At 39.3% G+C, this 21496-nt stretch overlaps 1 protein-coding gene across 1 annotated transcript; it reads right to left on the bottom strand.

Annotated features, from left to right (window-relative positions):
* Window positions 1-13810: 13810 nt before the first annotated feature.
* LOC125378753 (serine/threonine-protein phosphatase 6 regulatory ankyrin repeat subunit C-like) lies at window positions 13811-14806 on the bottom strand. Its single transcript, XM_048394716.1, has one exon. The coding sequence runs from the start codon at window positions 14804-14806 to the stop codon at window positions 13811-13813; it is 996 nt and encodes a 331-aa protein (XP_048250673.1).
* Window positions 14807-21496: the final 6690 nt, after the last annotated feature.

Raw genomic sequence — 21496 nt, 5'->3', positions numbered from 1 at the left:
CGTTTCCATTCTCATTAATTAAAGCAGACAATAATTTTGTACGGGGTATCGTTGGTTTGTTGGTTTGTCTTTTAACGCCGCACTCCGCAATATTCCAGCTATATAACGGCGGTCTGTAAATAATCGCGTCTGGACCAGACAATCCAGTGATTCATATCATGAGCATCGATCCACGCAATTAGCATCGACGACATGCGTCAACCATGTCAACGAGTCTGACCACCCGATCCCGTATTCGCAAAAGCCTAATCCAGTACTTAATATAAGTATATCCTGTTGCCAATATTTATAAACACATTGACACTTGCAACTTGATCCTCTTACATACCAATTTTTCCTAAATTAATAAATATCCACAATTATTAAACACCAATCAATTACGTGTTTCAGTGTTTCCAGCATAAAATCTGAACTGTCACGTAATTGTCGTCAATAATGATAATAAACATGTAATTAATATTCAACACTTCCTCGGATACAAACTGCCATCACCGTAATGTTTTATAAGATCTAATGCTTCTGACTTTATCAAATACGATCTGCCTCCTTGATAAACACAATAAAATCTTTCCAAAACATTTTGTCCATGATCACATATCGCACAAATAATAATATTTATTGCTATTACCATATTAAAAATGTACAAGAACATCATTGAGAAACAATGATTTATGAATATCACGATATCAAAAACCGGTTAAATGTACTAAGGAACAACATATGTGTGTTGTATGCTTCACCAGCTGATAAATTTATATGTGTGAAAGTTCAAAGAAATACCGAGACATTAAGCCCAGAGCCGAATCTTTTTGCAATAATAATATGAACATTGTTACTCGCTGTTTTCTAATTAGTTTTATTTTTATCATACCATAGGTTTCCAATCACATAATCAGTCTTCCGTAATTCTGCTTGAAACATTTCTCTATGCCATCCACATGTACAGCCACATAGGTAGTTTCTGTAACCCACGACTTCTAAATTAACCTGTAAAATATAGAGTAGTCAGCAGACATCTTTAAGAAATACTAGTAGTTGTAAGACCAACAGTAGCAAATGGGCAGATAACTCTTATTTCCCTTACCTAGCCATGTGCTTGGCATCTGTATTTCTCGACTTGAGACTAAAGTAAGGCTTTCTAATCAGCAGCTGAGGTTGTTAACGTTCACAAACCTAAACCTTTGTGGTGTCAAAAGTGGAACTCCCAACTTCCTTCATCCTAGAATATCCTACACCATGATTGTCAGAGAATGTGGTGTTTATTGACTTTGAAGCTGAATCAGTCCTCCAAAATATCGATCACTTTAATTTTATTAAATAATATTTATTATATATGTACGCAAAAGATAACTCTATGTAAGCCCATTTCCCCTGCTTTGATACTTTTGTCATATTGCTAAAAGTGGTGTAAAACCCAAATCACTTACTCTCGTAATAAACTTAATATGAATACAAAACATTAATTATAAGGCAAGTTTTTCTAGTCACTGGATTTATGTAATATCGTCATTGAATATTGTATCTCTATGAAATGATGACGTATGGTGTCTAATCTCTGTGTGGACCAGGTCCACGGTCCATCATGAACTCTTCCTTTAGCATGCAAGTAATGGCAACAATTATCATATTGATGTTCTGTTTAAAGTGAAGTGTCATGTACACAGGTTGTCTAATAGGACCCCTTTGTGGCCATTGGCCTGTCCGCACCATATCCGTGTTCACTGTAATGTCCTGTGTTATTTGAATGATTCTTCAACAGTAATCTCTGATATAACTAAGATATTGTTCAAAGCAGTGTTGAACCTGACTCACTCACTCGTTTACCCTTGCTGCCATTGTCATCTATCCAACTGTCCGTGTGAAGCTGAGTACACTGCCAATGTTTCATGTTGAGGGAATGGTGTGTTCATTATTACACAGCCTCATTGGTATGGGGATACTGTAGGGAAATGTATCCGGCAGGGTTACAACAGTACTGCAAGAGTTAACACTTGCAATTATATACCCAGTACCTTTACCTTCTAACATTGTGTCTGACGTAGCTGTCTGCCTGTTGTCCCATGGATGGCAACATTTCTTCTTCAATTAATTCTTACCTGTCCGACTGTCTTGTAGAAATAATCATTTATTCATATTCATACTGATGTTTGTAATATATAAATGATGTTTTGAATTTGATAAATATACAATGTCAACACGTGTTTGTATTTTAATGGAATATTTTATTTATCAAGAGAAACATAAAAGAGTACACAATTACAAGTTCTGAGTTGTGATATTTGTGATGCTAAAGTCAATGTACATTACGTAGAGGCTACAGAGACACAGCTGATTATGGGAGGGCTGGTTATCTTAGACTAAAAGCAACTAGGAAGGTGTCTGCTTTACATGTAAAAACAGAAGCAGTCCATTTCCTGAATGTCCGGACATTGGGTTACAGCAAACTCGATTATCCAGCACATCATATCTCCATCTTGTAAATAAAAAATCTTTCTGCATCTCTTACTTGACACAAAATGTCACATGAGAGGTATTTGGTCAGATTTCTAATTTGATCTGAATCCCATTCAAATTGACCTCTAGACACATATTTATCAGCAAATTGGTCCAGGGTATTTATCATTATAGAATGGAGATATAATACTGTGGATATGTGACAATGGGGTTATAGAAGGTCCCCATTGATACATAATTGTAGAAATGCTTTATCTAGTATGTCTAATTAAAAAACAACTTTGTCCTGAGTCTGTAGCTGTCCTAATAACATGTGGTAAGCATGTCTGGTATAATGAAATCACTTGCGGATTTAGAACAAAATACATGGTCAATGCAGTACAACTTGACAACAGCTTTTTTATTAACAAAGGTGTAAGGACTTCTGCTTTAATTACATTACTTCTAGTGTGTTAAGACAACAACAATAAAGTGCAAGTAGAAAACTGACACATGCATGTCTCTAGCTACCTTAATAAGAAAGTTATGAGAACTGATTTAGTAACATCATTTCCCCTAATTGGGGTTGTTAAAAATGAACTGAAGCCTGTTTGTTTTGGCATTCATATCCGGGAATTGGGAAGATATATAACACTGCAGACAACTAACCTGTTGGATATACAGTGTGTACTCAGATGAACCCATGTGGTTGAGCCTAAGAAAACAATTGCCCTTCTCCAACCTGAATGAGTCTGGATTATTTCTAATACTTCATATAATTACAAAATTCCGAATTCAAGTACAATCAAGCAAAAGCAAAAACATGATTACCTACACAATGGCCATCTTACCCATGTATTCATGTAAGAACTCCAGGTGTGAGTTGATACTTGTCTGGGTAGAGGGATAAACTTCACTTTGCCAAGTATGTTACAAATGTAACATTACGAATCACACCCAATCTCATAACATTCAGGTATGGTAAAAATGACATTTCCAACTGCTTCCATGAAAGCCATATCAATAAATCTGATCAGAAGCCTGTGAGAAATTCCCTGACACTTCAATGCTAGGATCATATACACATTATTGCAGTTGTTTTCAGTGTTATATAATTTGTTCCTAATCGTCAGTCACATGTTATAGTAAAGAATGAAAAATACACACACTTGAAAATACAATATTGTTTTGTTGCATACAACAGAGTACATTCTACCTTCATAAACTTCACGATGCATGTGCAAGTGGTTAAATATAGGGCAAAAGTGATATTTTCAATATGTTTGCAATAGTGGAATAAAACATTGAATTTTCTGTCAGCATGTTTTAGGTCACCATTGCTAGGATCAACCGCCAATTTTAACATTTGATAATTTTTTTTTGATATTTGTTATTCCATCTGTCCATCTAAACTATTACCTCCTTATTTTTCAAACATTGTTTCAGTGAAATATATGTTTTGTTTTGCTTGTTAGACTACAGTCCAGTGTCTGACAACATCAGTAAACAACCCATACATGTCTGTCGCACAAAGTCCAGTGTGTGACATCAGTAACACATACACAACTGCCTGTCACACAAAGCCCAGTGTGATTACATCAGTAACCAACACACACACACACACCTTTCTCTCACACAGATCCCAGTGTGTGACATCAGTAACCAACACATACCTGTCTGTCACACAAGGCCCAGTGTCTGACAACATCAGTAACGAACACACACCTGCCTGTCACACTAAGCCCAGTGTATGACATCAGTAACCAACACAAATATAGAATACTAAACGAGCTCCCGTGTAATACCAATTTTATGAAACGAGTGAATAGTTCTGGTATCTGACGAGCGAAAGCGAGTCAGATACCACAACTATTCACGAGTTTCATAAAATTGGTTTTACACGAGAGCGAGTTTAGTATTTTATTTATTACTTGTCATTTATAATGTTTTTAGAATTATACTGTTGAGTGTAAATAGGCTGACACCTACACGATCCATGGCATAATCCAATTGAGTTTAACAGAATAATACTTCAAACACGTCAAAAGTTGAAACGTATGAATTTAATATCATACAATGGTCCACCTTTAGAATTCAGGCGTTCGTCCCACAAAATTATCGTAGTGCTAAGGCTATCACAACTCACATAATTTAACTTAGACTAAAGACTCTCGTTGCGCTGGAGTACGATCACCTTGTGGAATGGGGCCTTGCAGCTCAATGTTTACAATGACGTCACAATACCCGATGACGTAATTTGTTGAATTTTGATGCAAGATCCATCGTCGAAACAATGCCATGTGACGTCAGCCTAGCAACAAGGTTGCTGGGGTCATCAAGTGTGCATAAGCTCCTCCCAGTGATATATCATCTCCACACACAATGTCGTTGAATACGCCAAGGGATGTTGAGAGCTTTCAATATTTGTTCGTGAAACGTGTTCCGAGAGTACATAAGTATAACAAGGGTATTTTGGAAAAAGGGTTTTTTAGTATTTACTTAAAATGTAGTTTACTAAATTAAGCTTTTGGGTAAAAATATGGATGCATATGAGAGAAGCGACAGTACAGGGTGATGGTATAACCCCCAGGGCAAATGATTATGGATATTGCTTCTCTTGAGTGATAGAGACAGGTGTATTAAAAAGTGAGGCAAATGGGATGAGTATAGGTGGTATCATAGGTGTAGTGACACCTGAGCTTAGAGGTGCTTTACCTGAGCCAGATTATGAGAATCTGAGAGCTAAGGCAAGTGAGTTAAAGGTCTCTTTAGCTGATGCTGACATGACTGATGAACAGAAAAAGGAATTTGAATTATTCTTGGGTCTACATAGGGACGTCTTTGCAGTAGACATGTCAGAGATAGGTAGAACACACCTGTTCTCACACAAAATTAATACAGGTGATCACAGCCCAGTATATCAAAGAGCATACCCATGCTCACCTGCGGCCAAGGAGGAGATTGACAGACAGGTAAATCAATTACTTGAGTATGACATGATAACACCTACCTTTTCTCAATGGCGCTCACCTTGCTTGCTCGTTAAGAAGGCTGATAGCACCTTCCGCTTTGTAATTGATTATCGCCGTGTGAATGCATTGACGGTTCCTCAAATTTGGCCTCTACCTGTGATCCACGAGAGTTTAGCTTCGTTAGGTAGTCAACACGCACAGGTATATAGTTCCCTGGATTTGTTCAAAGGTTTTTGGCAGTTACCTGTTGACGAGGACAGTCAAGATGTCACCAGTTTCACAGTGCCGTCAGGTAAAAGTTATAAGTGGCTCGTTATGACCATGGGCTTGGTTTCAGCACCCAGCTCATTTGCATTTCTCATGTCGAACCTGTTTTCATCTATGTCGTTCAAATTCACGTTGGTGTACTTGGATGACATTTTGGTGTATAGCAAGACGTTTGATGAACATTTGATACATCTGAAGGCAGTATTTGACAAGCTAAGGGAGGCTAACTTGTAATTGAAGCCCTCTAAATGCAAATTTGCTGTCAAACAAGTGGGATTCCTTGGACATGTCATTACCAAAGAAGGTATAAAGACTGATCCAGGTAAGATAGAGGCTGTTAAGTCTTTTCCCAGACCTAAGAATGTAGGTGACTTGAGAAGCTACTTAGGGTTGTGTGGGTACTACAGAAAGTTTGTCAAGGGCTATGCCCTTATTGTAGCTCCATTGAATAAATTACTTAGTAAGGACGTACCATTTGTTTGGTCAGAGGATGCTGACAAGGCATTTGAGACCTTGAAACACTTGTATCATCTCCTATTCTGGTTTTCCCAGACTTCAACAAACCCTTCATTCTGTACACAGACAGTAGCTCTTTTGCCATAGGATTTGTCCAAGGCCAGAAAGACTCTGAAGGTAGAGAAAGAGTGGTAGCCTATGGTGGCAAGAGCCTGAACAAAACACAAAGACAATACCACATCACATTGAAGGAATGTTTGGCATTGGTCACAGGTGTCAAGCACTTTCACCTCTATCTGGCTCCGAATAAGTTTCAGGTTATTACGGATCATGCCGCTCTGAGATACCTGAAGAGCATCAAAGATCCTACAGGTAAACTGGCAAGGTGGTCACTGATGCTTACTCAGTATGACTATGAGGTGATATACCGTCCAGGTGCAAAACATGGAAATGCAGATGCCTTGAGCCGGCGAGAATATGAACCCTCACCTGCTAATGATTATGATGATATAGAGGATGAGGATTGGATATTGTCACTGTCTGATGATGACAAACACTCACAGGCATATGTCAGTGGAGTGTCGGAGGTGTCCATGATAGCCCATGTCCAGGAGAAAACTGGTTTGACAGAAGACAAACTGCACAGCCTACAGTTGGCTGATGAGAAGTTCAAATGCATCATTGATTATCTGGAATCTGATGTGTTGCCAGATGACGATGAGAAGGCACGACGTGTCTTGTTGGAGGCTGATGACTTTCTGTTGGAGGATGGTATACTTTATCATCTCTATGCTCCAAGGGGGAAAGGCCCTAAGGAACTTTGTTATGTGAAACAACTGGCCGTACCTCAACAATTGTATGACACCATCCTACATGCCTATCATGATGACCTGTTAGCAGCTCACATGGGTGTGGAAAGGTGTTATGCCTTTATCAGACAGAGATATTTCTGGTATGGGATGTATGAAAGAGTACGTGCCTGGGTTGCTTCTTGTGTGGATTGTCAGTCATCAAAGAGACAAATCCATGCAAAACCGGCACCCCTGAAGCCTCTACCGGTGGTAGATGTTTTCCAGAGGTGGCATGTTGACCTTGTAGGTCCATTGAAGGAATCCCCTGACGGGTTCAAATACATCATGCTTTGCATTGATGCAGCTTCAAAATGGCCGGAATGCTTTCCTCTGAAAAGCAAGGAGTCTTTTGAAGTGGCGAGAGTATTGTATAATTAAATCACAAGCAGATATTCTTGTCCGCAGAGTATACTCACTGATAGAGGCATGGAGTTTACCTCAAAACTGCTGAATGAAGTATGCAGATTATTGGATATAGGTAGACTGAAGACCAGCCCCTTTCATCCGGAGACAAACAGTCATGCTGAGCGCGTGAACAGTGTTATTGGTCAAACACTACGGATCTATGGTGACAAGGCACAGGGAAACTGGCCGAAGCTGTTACCAAGTATCCTAGCGGGTTACAGGATGAGTCCTGCAGTCAGTTCGACGGGTTTCTCGCCATACTTCATGGTGTTTGGCAGGGAACCTAGGTTACCAATCGACAATGTACTAGAGCCTCGCACGCAAGGTCTTTCAGTACAAACACGTACTGACTTAAGGCAGTTGCTTGGTGATATCAACATTACCAGAGAGATTGCACGTGAGAATGTACAGATTGCTCAGGAAGCGTAAAAACAACAGTTTGACAAGAATTCAGCTGAACCTCCATACCGTGTGGGAGACAGGGTATGGCTCTACTGTTCCAAAGTGCCAAAAGGGTTTAGTAGGAAACTCTACAAGTCGTGGCAAGGACCATTTTATGTGGTATGGAAATATCCTTCTCACACATTTCAGCTATGCAGATGTGGAGATGACAAACTGATCAGATCACCCATTCATGCAAATAGACTGAAACCGTATATCAGTCCAGACGCTCGCCCTTTGGCAATACCGTTAGACTTATCTGACGATGAGTAACTAGATCCTGAGATGATACCTGACAATGAGGTTGTTGTGTCAGAACAGGAGGCAGGTTCTTCCTCAGCTGATGAGTTGACATCAGATGAAGGGGATACTGATGCACATGAAATGGCAGGCGCGGCAAACGAAGACGCCACTGCTGAGGTTGGGACTAGTCCTGAAATGGAGGACAGGCAAATACAAGCCTTAGAGAAATGCATGTCCGACCGCCGAGGTAAATGGTATAAGGTCCGATATGCTGGTATCTCAAAAAGAGAATGGGTTCTAAGAGAATTTCTCCCCTCAGAGGTTGTGGAGGACTTCCACATCAGGAGGACAATGACGAGTAAAGTGAAGCGGAAACACAAAAGTAAACATTAGGTTTGAAGATGATGGAAGTAGCAGACGTGTGCTTAGTCACGTATTATGGAGTGTAAGGTTGTTAACACACCAGTAATGGACAGTAGTTTATACAATAAGTAATTTGTAGTCCCACCGTATTGAGATATGCATTAAATAAAATATGGTTGCTAAGATAGTCTGCATGTCTGTAGAGGTAACATGCCTACACCGATATCAGATGATGAACAACGTCGTAGAGGTAACATGCCTACGCAGATATGAAATGATAGTAAGTCGTAGAGGTCACATGCCTACGCTGTCAAGCCGTGGAGGAGACATGCCCACGTAGTAATTATGTCGACAAGGACGTAGAGAAGACATGCCTACGTTATTTGAATATAAACACATAGATGAGGACATGCCTATGCTGTTTCAAAGCTTGAAAGATCAAGTCTAGAGATGCCTGACAGTGGTGAGGTAGATATGTTTCTACCTCAAGTTGCTGAGTATATTGAGGACAGTCGAAAGACTAACGATGAATTCACTCGGGACGAAGGACAGAGGGTCGATTTGTCTCGTTGCCTGGGTGAAGACCTATAAATCAGTCGTGGTGTGTAGATGATTGGCCAATCATACCGGTAATATGTTCAGAAAGTTTTGCCTAGTCAGAAGGCTATTGTGTACCTCCTGTTGAGGAGAAGAGATGTGTTGTGAATGATTCAGACGTATGATACAGTATTGCGCAAAGACGGTTGACAAGGATTCAACCATGTGAGTTAGAAAGAAAATACGACTGCTAATTAATGGGACTTAATTGACGCTAGAATTTAAGGTAGTTACATGACAAGGCCTTTAGCTCTATCAATATTCAACTGACCCACAAGTACAACATATTGTTGAAGTTAATATGTTGTATGGTACATTGATGACGATCAATTGGGATTGTTGGATATTGTTTTACAAATAGGAATGCTATGGTTTCATAGGGATAGAGAAAAGAAATGAAAATTGTGATCAGATCTAGAAATCTGAGAGTTTACTTGGATATTTGTGTTCTACAGGACCCTTCGACTTCGCACTTAAGGTGATGATGACACTACTGGTGATGTGGAACTCAGTACCATTGGCGACATGCGTTCCGGATATCTATCGTCTTCACTGGGGTACTACCTTCAGTCACATGGGAAGACTCTTAACGTATGAGCAGACATGGTATCATACGTTTGCTATTGAATTGCCCAAGATCTCTAACTATCCGACTCTGCCTCGAGATATTTGTAAGAATGCCAGTCTTCTAAGGAATCGCTCATCCTGTGATGAGAACATGAGGGCTGTATTGAATTTTACTTATCGCATACATGACGACACTTTAAACGACTTGGTTGAAGGGGTCACTTTGATCAAAAACATTATTCCTCAAGGTCAAATTCCTGGTTCTCAGACTCGCTCCAAGAGAGCATTGCTACCTTTTATTGGTGAATTCTCACATAATTTATTCGGAACCGCCCGTGACAGCGACGTGAACATAATACGACGACATATCAATATATTATCAAATCGAATGAGAGCGGAAGAAGCAGCTTTTAACGTGTCGCAGGATTACATGGGTTCGTACATGTCTAAGGCCAATGACAGAATGGATGGTTTGAAGCAAGGTGTAATTGCATAATGAACTGACTGAACTGATAAAGGTAGAGGATGCTAAGATACGATGGTTTCAGGCCATGTATGCATATTGGATACAACTTGTTGCAAAGGAATTACATTTTGCTACTATGGTTGAAAGAAAGATTAATCAGTTGAGCACAGGATTATATAAGTTATTACAAAATGTACTATCACCCGAGTTGATACCTTTCCGACATTTAAGGCGAGCATTGAAATGTCACAGTTTTAGAAATTAAAGTGATCTCAGACATACTAGTGTCCTCTTGTATAAATGTTGATGTTATACTGTATTCAAGATATTACTTTTACTACATGTTTTATGCTTTTGTGCTACCTATATGCATTTATTTATAATATATATGAATGGGTACACCTACAATATGAGAAAAACATATGTTAAATTTCATGGGAGAAAATCTATCCGTTATATGTTACCAGGATGTTGTATATGGTGCATTGTATTGCACCTCAGGAGTTGATAGATGGCATGTGCGATCACTGCCCAATGAGACATATGACTTTACGATAAGTTGATGTTGTTTTGATGTTGAAACCCCCCCCCCAAAAAAAAAACAACTATTGTGATTGTTTAGTCAGGTGAGATGTTGTTTGTTTACTGTGTACAGATGCCGAAGCTAAATTTCAACATTTACTTGAGAAATTATAAGAGCAAACTGTTGTAATCTTCAGTTAAAGAGGACTTCATGGAGTGTAATGCATGAATTTAAAGTAATTTCCTATTTGATTTACAAATGACTGAATTTTGGACAATTAACTCTTTTGGACATCAGAGTCAAAGTTTTCGCTGTCATACATGTAGGAATGAGCAACCTCAATCTATAAGATGATGGAGAGAATCATTTCTTAAAAAACTTCCACATTAAATAGGACATTTTTGATCATCTGATATGGAGAACTTTTCCTATTAGATAAAGACCATAAGAGTTAGAGTAAGTTGAATATGTCATAGAACATTCTGACATGGAACATGTTGATGACAAAGAATAGTAAGACTATATATTGGATACGTAGAACTCTGAAACTGATCATCAGTTGGTTATTGGTGTTGTGATACTATTGTGATTTTTGCCTGAAGGTAAATGCTCATATGTCTTTAAATATAAGATCGAAATGTTAAGAAAATGTTTTTATTACCAATCTGCAATCTACTGAAAAAGTGTAAATTTTACAAAGAAGAATTGTTTGATTATGCCTTTATAAGTCTTGGCATGTTATTATTCTCAGATAGGTACAACCCAAGACAGATCCTATCTGAGACATTATCTTGTAAAAATTTAATTGTATTGATTTTTCTGGTCCTCAGATGCATACACACACAAGTTGTTACATATTGATATTGTACTATTGTATTTACATTTTATATTCTGTTACCATTGGTCAATCGCATGGGACATGCTCTACAACGGGAAGGGCATGTATAACAAAGGTATTTTGGAAAAAGGGGTTTTTAGTATTTACTTAAAATGTAGTTTACTAAATTAAGCTTTTGGGTAAAAATATGGATGCATATGAGAGAAGTGACAGTACAGGGTGAGGGCATAACCCCCGGGCAAATGATTATGGATATTGCTTCTCTTGAGTGATAGAGATAACTTTTCGTTGGTATGAGGAAATTGGTAGAATACGGTCCTGCAATGAAGATGTCAGAAGAGAGACAGATGGATAGAACGGGATTGTTAGATTAGTGGTGATCAAATATTTCTGAATACTACTGCTTCATTGGAATGTCTAAATAACAGGATTGGGTATCGTTTTGGTGCCTTCCAGTCTGGCAGAGGTAGTTGAGGGTATTTGATTTGGTTAGATGAATATGTCCAAGTTGACCAATGACCCTAAAGAGGTAATCAAACTGGTTAGTCAAGAAAAGCTTGATGGTAAAACTAATAACTATGGAAATTGGGAATGACCATCATGACTCATTTCTCATGATGTCAAATGTGATTTTGGAGGGAGGAGCTAAAATTATCATCGATAGTATTTTGTTAGTTGTCCGAGAGTGTTGCAGGGAGTCGGGAGCATACAGCTGAACAGAAAGGTTCACTGTGGTTTTGGGATCCCGAGTCAGAAAAGAAGTAGAGTTTACGTTCATCAGAAAAACCATCAGGCTCTTCAACCATCATCTAGGTATGTGTTGTATTTATATCAGGCAACAACAAGAACTTATCTGAGGTCCATGTGTGTGTATTTATGATTAACTCTATCATAAATAAAAAGGACTGGAGCAAACCATCTGACTTGTGATTTTGAGAGAGCTACATCATCCCCAGAACCAAGGAGTTGATGATAAGTACAAGTGACCAAAGGTAGAAGGGTAAAGTACCCGGAACCTAAGGTTACATAAGCACGCGTTTTGGTATTACACAATGCGTAATAAAGCTGTATGTTTATTAAACAGGTGATCTCTTCACGGGCAAGTAATAAACCCACATAAGGCCCAGTGTGTGACATCAGTAACATACACACACCTCCCTGTCAGACAAGGCCCAGTGTGTGACATCAGTAACAAACACACACCTGTCTGTCACATAAAGCCCAGTGTGAGGACATCAGAAACCAACACACACACACACACACACACACACACACACACACACACACACACACACACACACACACACACACACACACACACAAACACACACACACACCTGTCTGTCACACACGTCCCAGTGTGTGACATCAGTAACCAACACACACCTGTCTGTCACACAAGGCCCAGTGTGTGATATCAGTAACCAACACACACCTGTCTGTCAGTGTCACACATATTTCAGTGTGTGACATCAGTAACAAACACACACCTGTCTGTCATACAAGGCCCAATGTGTGACATCAGTAACAAACACATACCTGTCTGTCAGTGTCACACATATTTCAGTGTGTGACATCAGTAACAAACACACACCTGTCTGTCACACAAGGCCCAATGTGTGACATCAGTAACAAAGACATACCTGTCTGTCACACAAGGTCAAATGAGTTACATGAGTAACCAACACACATCTGTTTGTCACACAAGGTCCAGGGTGTGACATCAATAAACAACACACACCTGTCTGTCACACAAGGCCAAGTGTGTGACATCAGTAACAAACACACACCTGCCTGTCACAGAAAGCCCAATGTGTAACATCAGTAACAAACACACACACCTATCTATCACACAAGGCCAAGTGTGTGACATCAGGAACCAACACACACCTGTCTGTGTCACACACCGTCCAGTGTGTGACATCCGTAACAAACACACACCTGTCTGTCACACAAAGCCCAGTGTTTGACATCAGTTATCCATCACACACCTGTCTGTCACACAAAGGCTAGTGTGTGACGGCATCAGTAACCAACACACACCTGTCTGTCCCACAAAGCCCAAGGTGTGACGACATCAGTAACAAACACACACCTGTCTCCCACACAAATCCCAGTGTCTGATATCAGCAACCAACATCGTGGGTAATAAGCAAGAGTGGAGCTGTTGTCTGGGGTAGGGGAGGTTCAGCAGTTATCTCCCTTGCAGGGAGGGTAAAATGAGTGTCTGGTGGACTAATGACGGTTGCTGGGAAGAGCAACTGGCTCCCTGTTTTTATGCAGGCAATTGTACTTGTTCTTGTCTTTGGTTAAACAATTTCAATTCCTATTTCGGTGTTGCGTTCTGTCTCACTATTTCCACTCTCAACTGCCAGGTGGAGTATCACCCTATATATCTTGAGCAGATACATCAGCCCCCTTTTCTTGGAGAAGTTTCACGATCTCACTTCTTCTTCTCTTTGCTGCCAGGTGTAGAGGAGTATCACCATCTTTATCTTGAGGAGATACATCAGCCCCCTTGTCTAGGAGTATTTTCACTGTCTCACTACTTCCACTCCATGCTGCCAGGTGTAGAGGAGTATTACCATAGTAACTTTTTGCAGATACATCAGCCCCCTTGTCTAGGAGTAGTTCCACTGTCTCACTACTTCCACTCTCTACTGCCAGGTGTAGAGGAGTAGCACCATCTATATCTTGAGGAGATACATCAGCCACCTTTTCTAGGAGTAGTTTCACTGTCTCACTACTTCCACTCTTTGCTGCCAGGTGTAGAGGAGTATTACGATCTTCATCTTTTATAGATACATCAGCCCCCTTGTCTAGGAGTATTTTCACCGTCTCACTACTTCCACTCATTGCTGCCAGGTGTAGAGGAGTATTACCATAGTAACTTTGTGCAGATACATCAGCCCCCTTGTCTAGGAGTAGTTTCACTGTCTCACTACTTCCACTCTCTACTGCCAGGTGTAGAGGAGTATCACCATCTATATCTTGAGGAGATACATCAGCCCCCTTTTCTAGGAGTAGTTTCACGATCTCACTACTTCCTCTCTTTGCTGCCAGGTGTAGAGAAGTATTACCATCCATATTTTGAGCTGATACAACAGTGCGCTTGTCTTGGAGTAGTTCCCTTGTCTCACTACTTCCACTCTCAACATAACGAAGGAGCAGTTGCAGTATCTTATTATTTGCCAGGAGTAGTGAAGTGACCCCGTCATTGTTTTGTTTTGATACATCAGCCCCCTTTTTTAGGAGTAGTTCCGCTGTCTCGCTATTTCCACTCTTCACTGCCAGGTGAAGAGGAGTATCACCATCTTTATCTTGTGTAGATACATCAGCGCCCTTTTCTAGGAGTAGTTCCACTGTCTCACTACTTCCGCTCATGGCTGCCAGGTGCAATGGAGTACGCCTATCTGTATTCCCCAATTGTAAGCAATTTGGATGTAATCGAACATATGGGACATGTTGTTCGTCTAAGAACATTTTGGTGCAGTGAATATTTCCTGTCTCAACTGCCAGATGTAGAAGTGTATTACCGTCTTCATTTGCGATAACTTGAAGAGGGCAGTTGGCATGTATCAACGCAATCAACATGTGTAAGATTTCACACATGGTGATAGGATCTTGACAAGTCGTTTGTAAACTGCTTGACCATTCCCTCCCTCTGGGAAGCAACGACAACTTTAATATTGTCTGACACCATTCCACAATATTCTTATCTCCTTTAAGATGGTGTAGTATATATTCCACTAAGAACTTATGTCCAGCTAACACAGAGACAAGGAGTGCAACGCGCGGCTGTGGTATCTCTGTTATATTCTCTGTCAGACGTTCCTTGATACCTTTATCAATTGCTGGTGAAACACACAGCGCCAGGAAATAATCAGATGGAGGTGTTGTACACTTATCTAGCAGTTTTTGCACTAGCCTGTTATCCTGGATATACAGAGCAGGTGCCAGTAATTCTGTTGTATCAACTTTATGGAACACGTCAGACAGGATGTCATCCCGGAGTAACATCAACCCCTGTAAAATGACATCAGAGATAAGTGAAGTATATTGCAAAAGGGTAATTGACTTAATAGAGGGAACAGAAACAGTGACATCTTTCATATCATGTTTTTTCTGTATAACCTCAGTTAAGCTATTTTTGTCCCGCCATCTTTCAGTCAGAAACGTCACAAATTCCTTATCACGTAGAGAAGGATGATCAAGTATGACACTGTAACTTTCTGACAGAAGAAGATCCCTGATGCGGTCAGCTAATACATGGAAACTTCCTCTGGGAAGGATAACAACTGTTTCATTCTCGTTTGTCTTCTTTGTGTGCATCAATTCCACCAGCATCTTTGGTGGGCAGTGACCTATAGCAATTGTAGGATCTTTTCTGGAAATATGGATAAATACACAGTCATATATATACTGATGTTGGAACTTGTAGCCCTCTCCTGTGTCAATTAAGTACACTCCAAGGAAATTCTCTATCTTTGACTTAATGCCCGCAGCTGTGAAATCGAAACGGTTGCAACAACATTCTTTTAGGACTTCAGCCAAGGGCTTCAGTTGGTTTGTATATGTAGAGAGTGTCAGTTGATCTGAGCTGAGGCAACCATCTTTCATCAAAATGAGAAGGAGCACAAGGTAGCCCATGCAATCATTTTCATGTATTCTATCAATTTCCTTCAGGACGAATTCCCGGGGTTTTTCAAAGAACTTCACACCCTTTGCTTGTGCTTTCCTGCTTGATGCAAAGAATGTACAACACTGGAGAAACCCTATGAAAGACGGCATTCCAACAATTTGCTCACATTCATAAAGTGTAAAGAATTTATCTGCACATATCTTTTTTACCATTTTAAGTTTTTCTCCTCGTGTGAGAACATATTCTTCTTCATCTAGAACAATGAAGCGAATAGTTTTCATGAGCTTGGACTTCCTTATTTGTTCATCACACTGTGAACCTATTTCAGGTCTGGAGGTAATGATAAGCCATAAATGACCTGATTCCACGTTTGTCCAAATTCGGTCCAACAATGTGCCCCAGCTAATCACATTTGATTCAACCTGGTTACTTGATCTAAACATATCGTCGATTAACACCACATACCTCCTCTGTTCAGCACGTTTGTCCCTATCCAGGTTCTCGTGATTTACCTTAGGAATCAGGTTCCATTCATTCCATGATGAAAGCATGATTGGCAACCGGTGTGTTTGTTTTAATACTCTTGCTAAAATGTTTCGACCTAGAGTTGTTTTCCCTGAGCCTTGCTTTCCTTTTATGAAGACAGATCGATACTGTTTTAGTACTTTGTATGCAGACCTCTCAGCTCTTGTAGATACATGCTTCTTTGAACCGGCCTTGATAAGGCCCCATGCTTCATCTGCAATTATATGTCAGTGTCAGTTTTCAAATAAGTCTTGTCTGATATTGAGAATGAAAGTATTGAAACATACGCATAACACACTGACTACATAATGGCGAGAAACATCTGTAAAGTATCAGGATTGTTTTGTATGTGAGCAAAGTGGGACATTGCATGCAAAAACGGGACACAGTATGTCGACTCCCTTAGATTGTAAAACTATTTTTTTATCCATGTATAAGTTTTTATCAATTTTGCACAGCCTGTAATATACTAATCCATTGGAAGTTTTATTTCTAATCTCAAGAGTCTTATTGTTTCCATTCTCTTGGTTGAATGCTTTCAGAAAAGATGTTGTTTAGTATACTTGAAAACTTTTTTTATTCTTCAAAATAGCAAATTATAATTCTTATTTGACTTTTTAACACTCCAGCATTTATGATGGTGGCATTAATTACTCCTGTCTGTCACAATAAAAGGGCAATAACTATTTTGATAGTATAGTCTATGCACAGAAGTTAACAACTATTCCAAATACTCAAGCAAACTTTAGTCTACTTGTATTGATCATCATTTAAACAGTTTCAGCTTTCTGGAAATTGTGCTTCTCGAAAACATAATATTGTACTTTATTTCAGAAATGATTTTCAGGTAATAAACTAAAAGCAAAATCAGTGTGGGTAATCTTTCCAGTTTCACTAAAGAAGCACCCCTTTCGTACGTCTCTAAATCAATCAGTATGTTACCGGTAAGTGTCCATAATTTAGGGTTACCTATTCAATCCTGAAATTGTACCTGTATATCTTCTAATCAACTGAACTACCTTGAGTTTGAATTTGCTTTCACAGATGAAACATTTCAGTACTTACTGACTAGATTGTCAAGTTTGGAATTACTGCAGTAGTCTGAAACAAAAAGGTTGTACAATTTTATTCTAATAACTAAACAGATATAGTCTACAGATTTGATGAAACTTTTACATGGTAAGTCGACATAACCTGTTTCAAATAAGTTTGTTTGTTTGTTTGTTGTTTAACACCGCACTCAGTAATATTCCACCTTTTTGACGGCGGTTTGTGTAAATAATCGAGTCTGGACCAGACAATCCAGCGATTGATAAACCAATCATCAATCCACGCAATTGGGATACGATGACATGCATCAACCAAATCAGTGAGCCTGACCACTCGATCCCGTTAGTCGCCACTTACGACAAGCAAAGACGCCTTTTACGGCAAGCATGGGTTGCTGAAGAACTATTCTACCTCGGATCTTCACGGGTCTTCAAATAGATAAAATCGGTGTCTGTATCATACGTTAAAAAAGATATGACTTTTTGGTGACGTGTTCATGTACATCTAATAATAATCGATTTCTTATGGGTCCTTATCAATTGAAGCACAAGGATACAATATAATGATTTGGTTTATGAAAACTTAAGCCAAATTTGAAGTTTTATCCAGTTTTTAAAATAAGTATACTGGAATGATAATAAGAAATAAACCTACTGAGTTTTGTCATAGTCGTAACTGTAGATGAAGTACATACTATATCAATTTGAAACCTATTGCTTTAAAGCAAGATTTTTCAAATAAATAATATATCCATTCTGCCATGACAACAATATCACTTTATAATGCAACGCATAATTACTCATGGGTAAATAGGTTTCTTATCTTAGGATATTCCAAAAAGGTGTCACAAATATTACTCAAATTCAAGACTACTAGTAATTGTCATCTTATCTCTAAATCAATTATCATGATGTTAATCAATGACAAACACACACGCACGCACGCACGCGCGCGCACACACACACACACACACACACGTTATTGGTTCAAAATAATGTTTACAAAATATACATAATTCTTGGGGGGGGGGGGGGGGGGGGGGGGGTACCATGACACAACCTCTATTACACAATGTTATATTTGGGATAACACTTTCTTAGAAATGTACAGAATCTGGGATGTGCCGTAGAATGTGTACTTTACTAAGAAAGTGTTATCCCAAATATAACATTTATCACATTTGACCACTTTCTATATGGCGTTGTGCCACGGGAACCGTACCAATTTACACTTGACATGAGGGGTAGACACAATATGTGATCAAGACTACCTGTTGTTGGACTTAATGTTTGTGGAAGCCTGGTGGCTGAGTTGGTTAGATCACTGACTTTGTGTGCTGGCGATTAGGTGCTCTGGCAGTGTGCGTTCGAATTCCCGGACGGGACTCAACCCCAAAAAGTACGCGAATCTGTACTGTACTTAGTGAGTGAGTGAGTTAAAATTTAACGTCGCATTATTTCAGTCATACAGAGACGAGACCAAGTTAATATATTTACAATTCAGTTTTTTATTCAAATTTTTATTTAAACACAAGTTGTGAAACATATTTGAGCATACTATAATTAAAAACAATTTAAGAAACATATTTGGGCATAACAATATTATATATACAGTTTTAAAATACGGGCTATAGGCCACCAGTAACCAAAGCTAGACCACCTCGCTGGAGATCATGGGGACTTACTGTACCTCTGCTTCCTGCATTATACCCCAACAGGATTTACGTCATCACTTTAGCTACTGGTGGTTATGCTCAATATTAGCCAATATTTAAAAAACCTCAGCAACGAGTTGGCTTTAAAACACTGGTTGGTGATAGTTACATCGATTATGATAGGATTATTTGTCACACAGGGGAACAATAATTTTATGATAATTTAACCCCCTGGACAGAGCCTTCCATAGTGTCAGTTGATAATGGCATCCAACCAAATTTAAAAACAAGCATTTATTTATTCACATAGATATTTCAAATGTATTATACAGACCAATTTCTTTCAAATAGCTGATAATAAGATGCCCACTGACACGGGAAAAGAGATCTTTCAGATTTACACTTTGATAATGTGAATCCCTTGCAATTGAAAAGTCCACACAGTCAAGAAATATATGCTTGACGGTGAACCTTCCATCACAAGGGATACACTTAGGAGGTTCGTCCTCATCTGTCTTAAGCAGATATTCGTGTGTAAACCGACTGTGGCCAATACGACATCGTCGTTACACGACCTCGTCATGTCTTAACTGACAACCCATGTAGGTTTGACCGATTGTTTGTTTTAATTCGTGAAGCTCATTGCTTCCTTCCTTGGTGTCCCACCTCTTTTGCATGAGATCCCGAGTATAACTTTTAAATAATAGTTGGTTTGAAATCGCTGTACGGGATAAGTGATGGAGATAACAGTTTGTCAAGAGCTGCTTTAGCTGCAGCATCGGCTTTTGAGTTACCTATTATGCCTACAAACTGTACACGACTTGGTAGCAAGCAAAAGACGGCGTCACATTGGCCAGTAGAAAGATCATTGAAAAGTCTAGGATTATAGGATGATTTGAGGAGACACTTTTAAGTGCCTGAAGGCATGACAATGAATCGGAGAAGATGATTATTTTTTTTAGATTGGTTTTGATGTTGGATATATGTCAAAGCTGTAAAAGTTAAACTAGAATCTGGTGTTCTTGAGAAGAGGTTCTGAATCCAATGATGGTTGCACTTGCAACTTTGCAACTATCCTTGGATCCGTCTGTAAAAATGGACCTGTGGGAATTATATTGAGTTCGCAATTGGTTGTATGCTTGTTGATAAACCAAAGGATTTGTTTTGGATTTTTTGAGTTGGGTCAGAGTGAGGTCTACCTCTGGCTTCACAATCTGTCAGGGAGGAGACGACAGAAGATGGTAAAGTGATATTATATTAAGATTAATTTTAGTTGTGGTAATGTGTGGTTGATTTCTGATTCCAAGTGGTGGAACTAGGTTTGATAGATTTCGAAACAGGTTGTATGCTGGATTTGATTTATTTGAATGCAATTTAGTAATGTATTGCAGTGAAGGTTCACAAGCCTCCACTATAAACTGTCCAGAGGAGTGGTCCTAAAAGCTCCAAGACAGAGCCTTGGGCCTTGATGGTGTATAGTGTCCAATTTTTCTAAATTGCCATTGCAGGCTCCACAATAGACAATGGTACCATAGTCTAGTTTGGAGAGTATTAACGACCTGAAAAAGTGAAGGGGGGGGGGGGGGGGGGTTGTCTGATCCCCTCCCCACTCAGAATTTGCTGCCTTAAAGGACGCCCGGATCTTGATCAAAATGATCAGACAGGGTAGAGCCCACTCGTACTTGAAATTGTCTGTTGTTTAAAAATTGAGATATGAACTGAGGTAATCTGCCCCTCAATCCAAATTCATGCAAATCTTTTAGAATACCATGTTACCACGTTGAATCATATGCCTTCTCAAATAAAACAATTATTGATACAGTATGTTGTTTGTTGACAATGGAATTTTTAATAAATGATTCTAAACGCACAAAATGCTCAGTGGTACTTCTGTTCTTTCGGAAACCACACTGGATGTCACTGAGTAGGTTATTGGTCTCCAAGTACCAGACTAATCGATTGTTGACCATGCGCTCCATGGTTTTACAAACACAGCTAGTTAATGATATTGGACGGTAATCTGATGGATCTGTAAGATCCCATCCAGGCTTTGGAAAAGGAATAATAATAGCATTGTGCCGCGAAGGAGGAAAAGATCTGGTTGTCCATATTTCATCAAATATATTAAGTAACGTTTCCAAACATGAATCATGCTGCAGTGTCATGAGATTGCCCTAGGGCAGTATATAATTCATGGAGTGAA

Source organism: Haliotis rufescens, unplaced genomic scaffold (assembly GCF_023055435.1).
Source record: "Haliotis rufescens isolate VD_foot unplaced genomic scaffold, xgHalRufe1.0.p SCAF_13, whole genome shotgun sequence".
Taxonomy (NCBI): Eukaryota; Metazoa; Mollusca; class Gastropoda; order Lepetellida; family Haliotidae; genus Haliotis; species Haliotis rufescens.
Note: the sequence above shows the minus strand (reverse complement) of the source record. Positions and strands in the feature narration are given on the sequence as shown.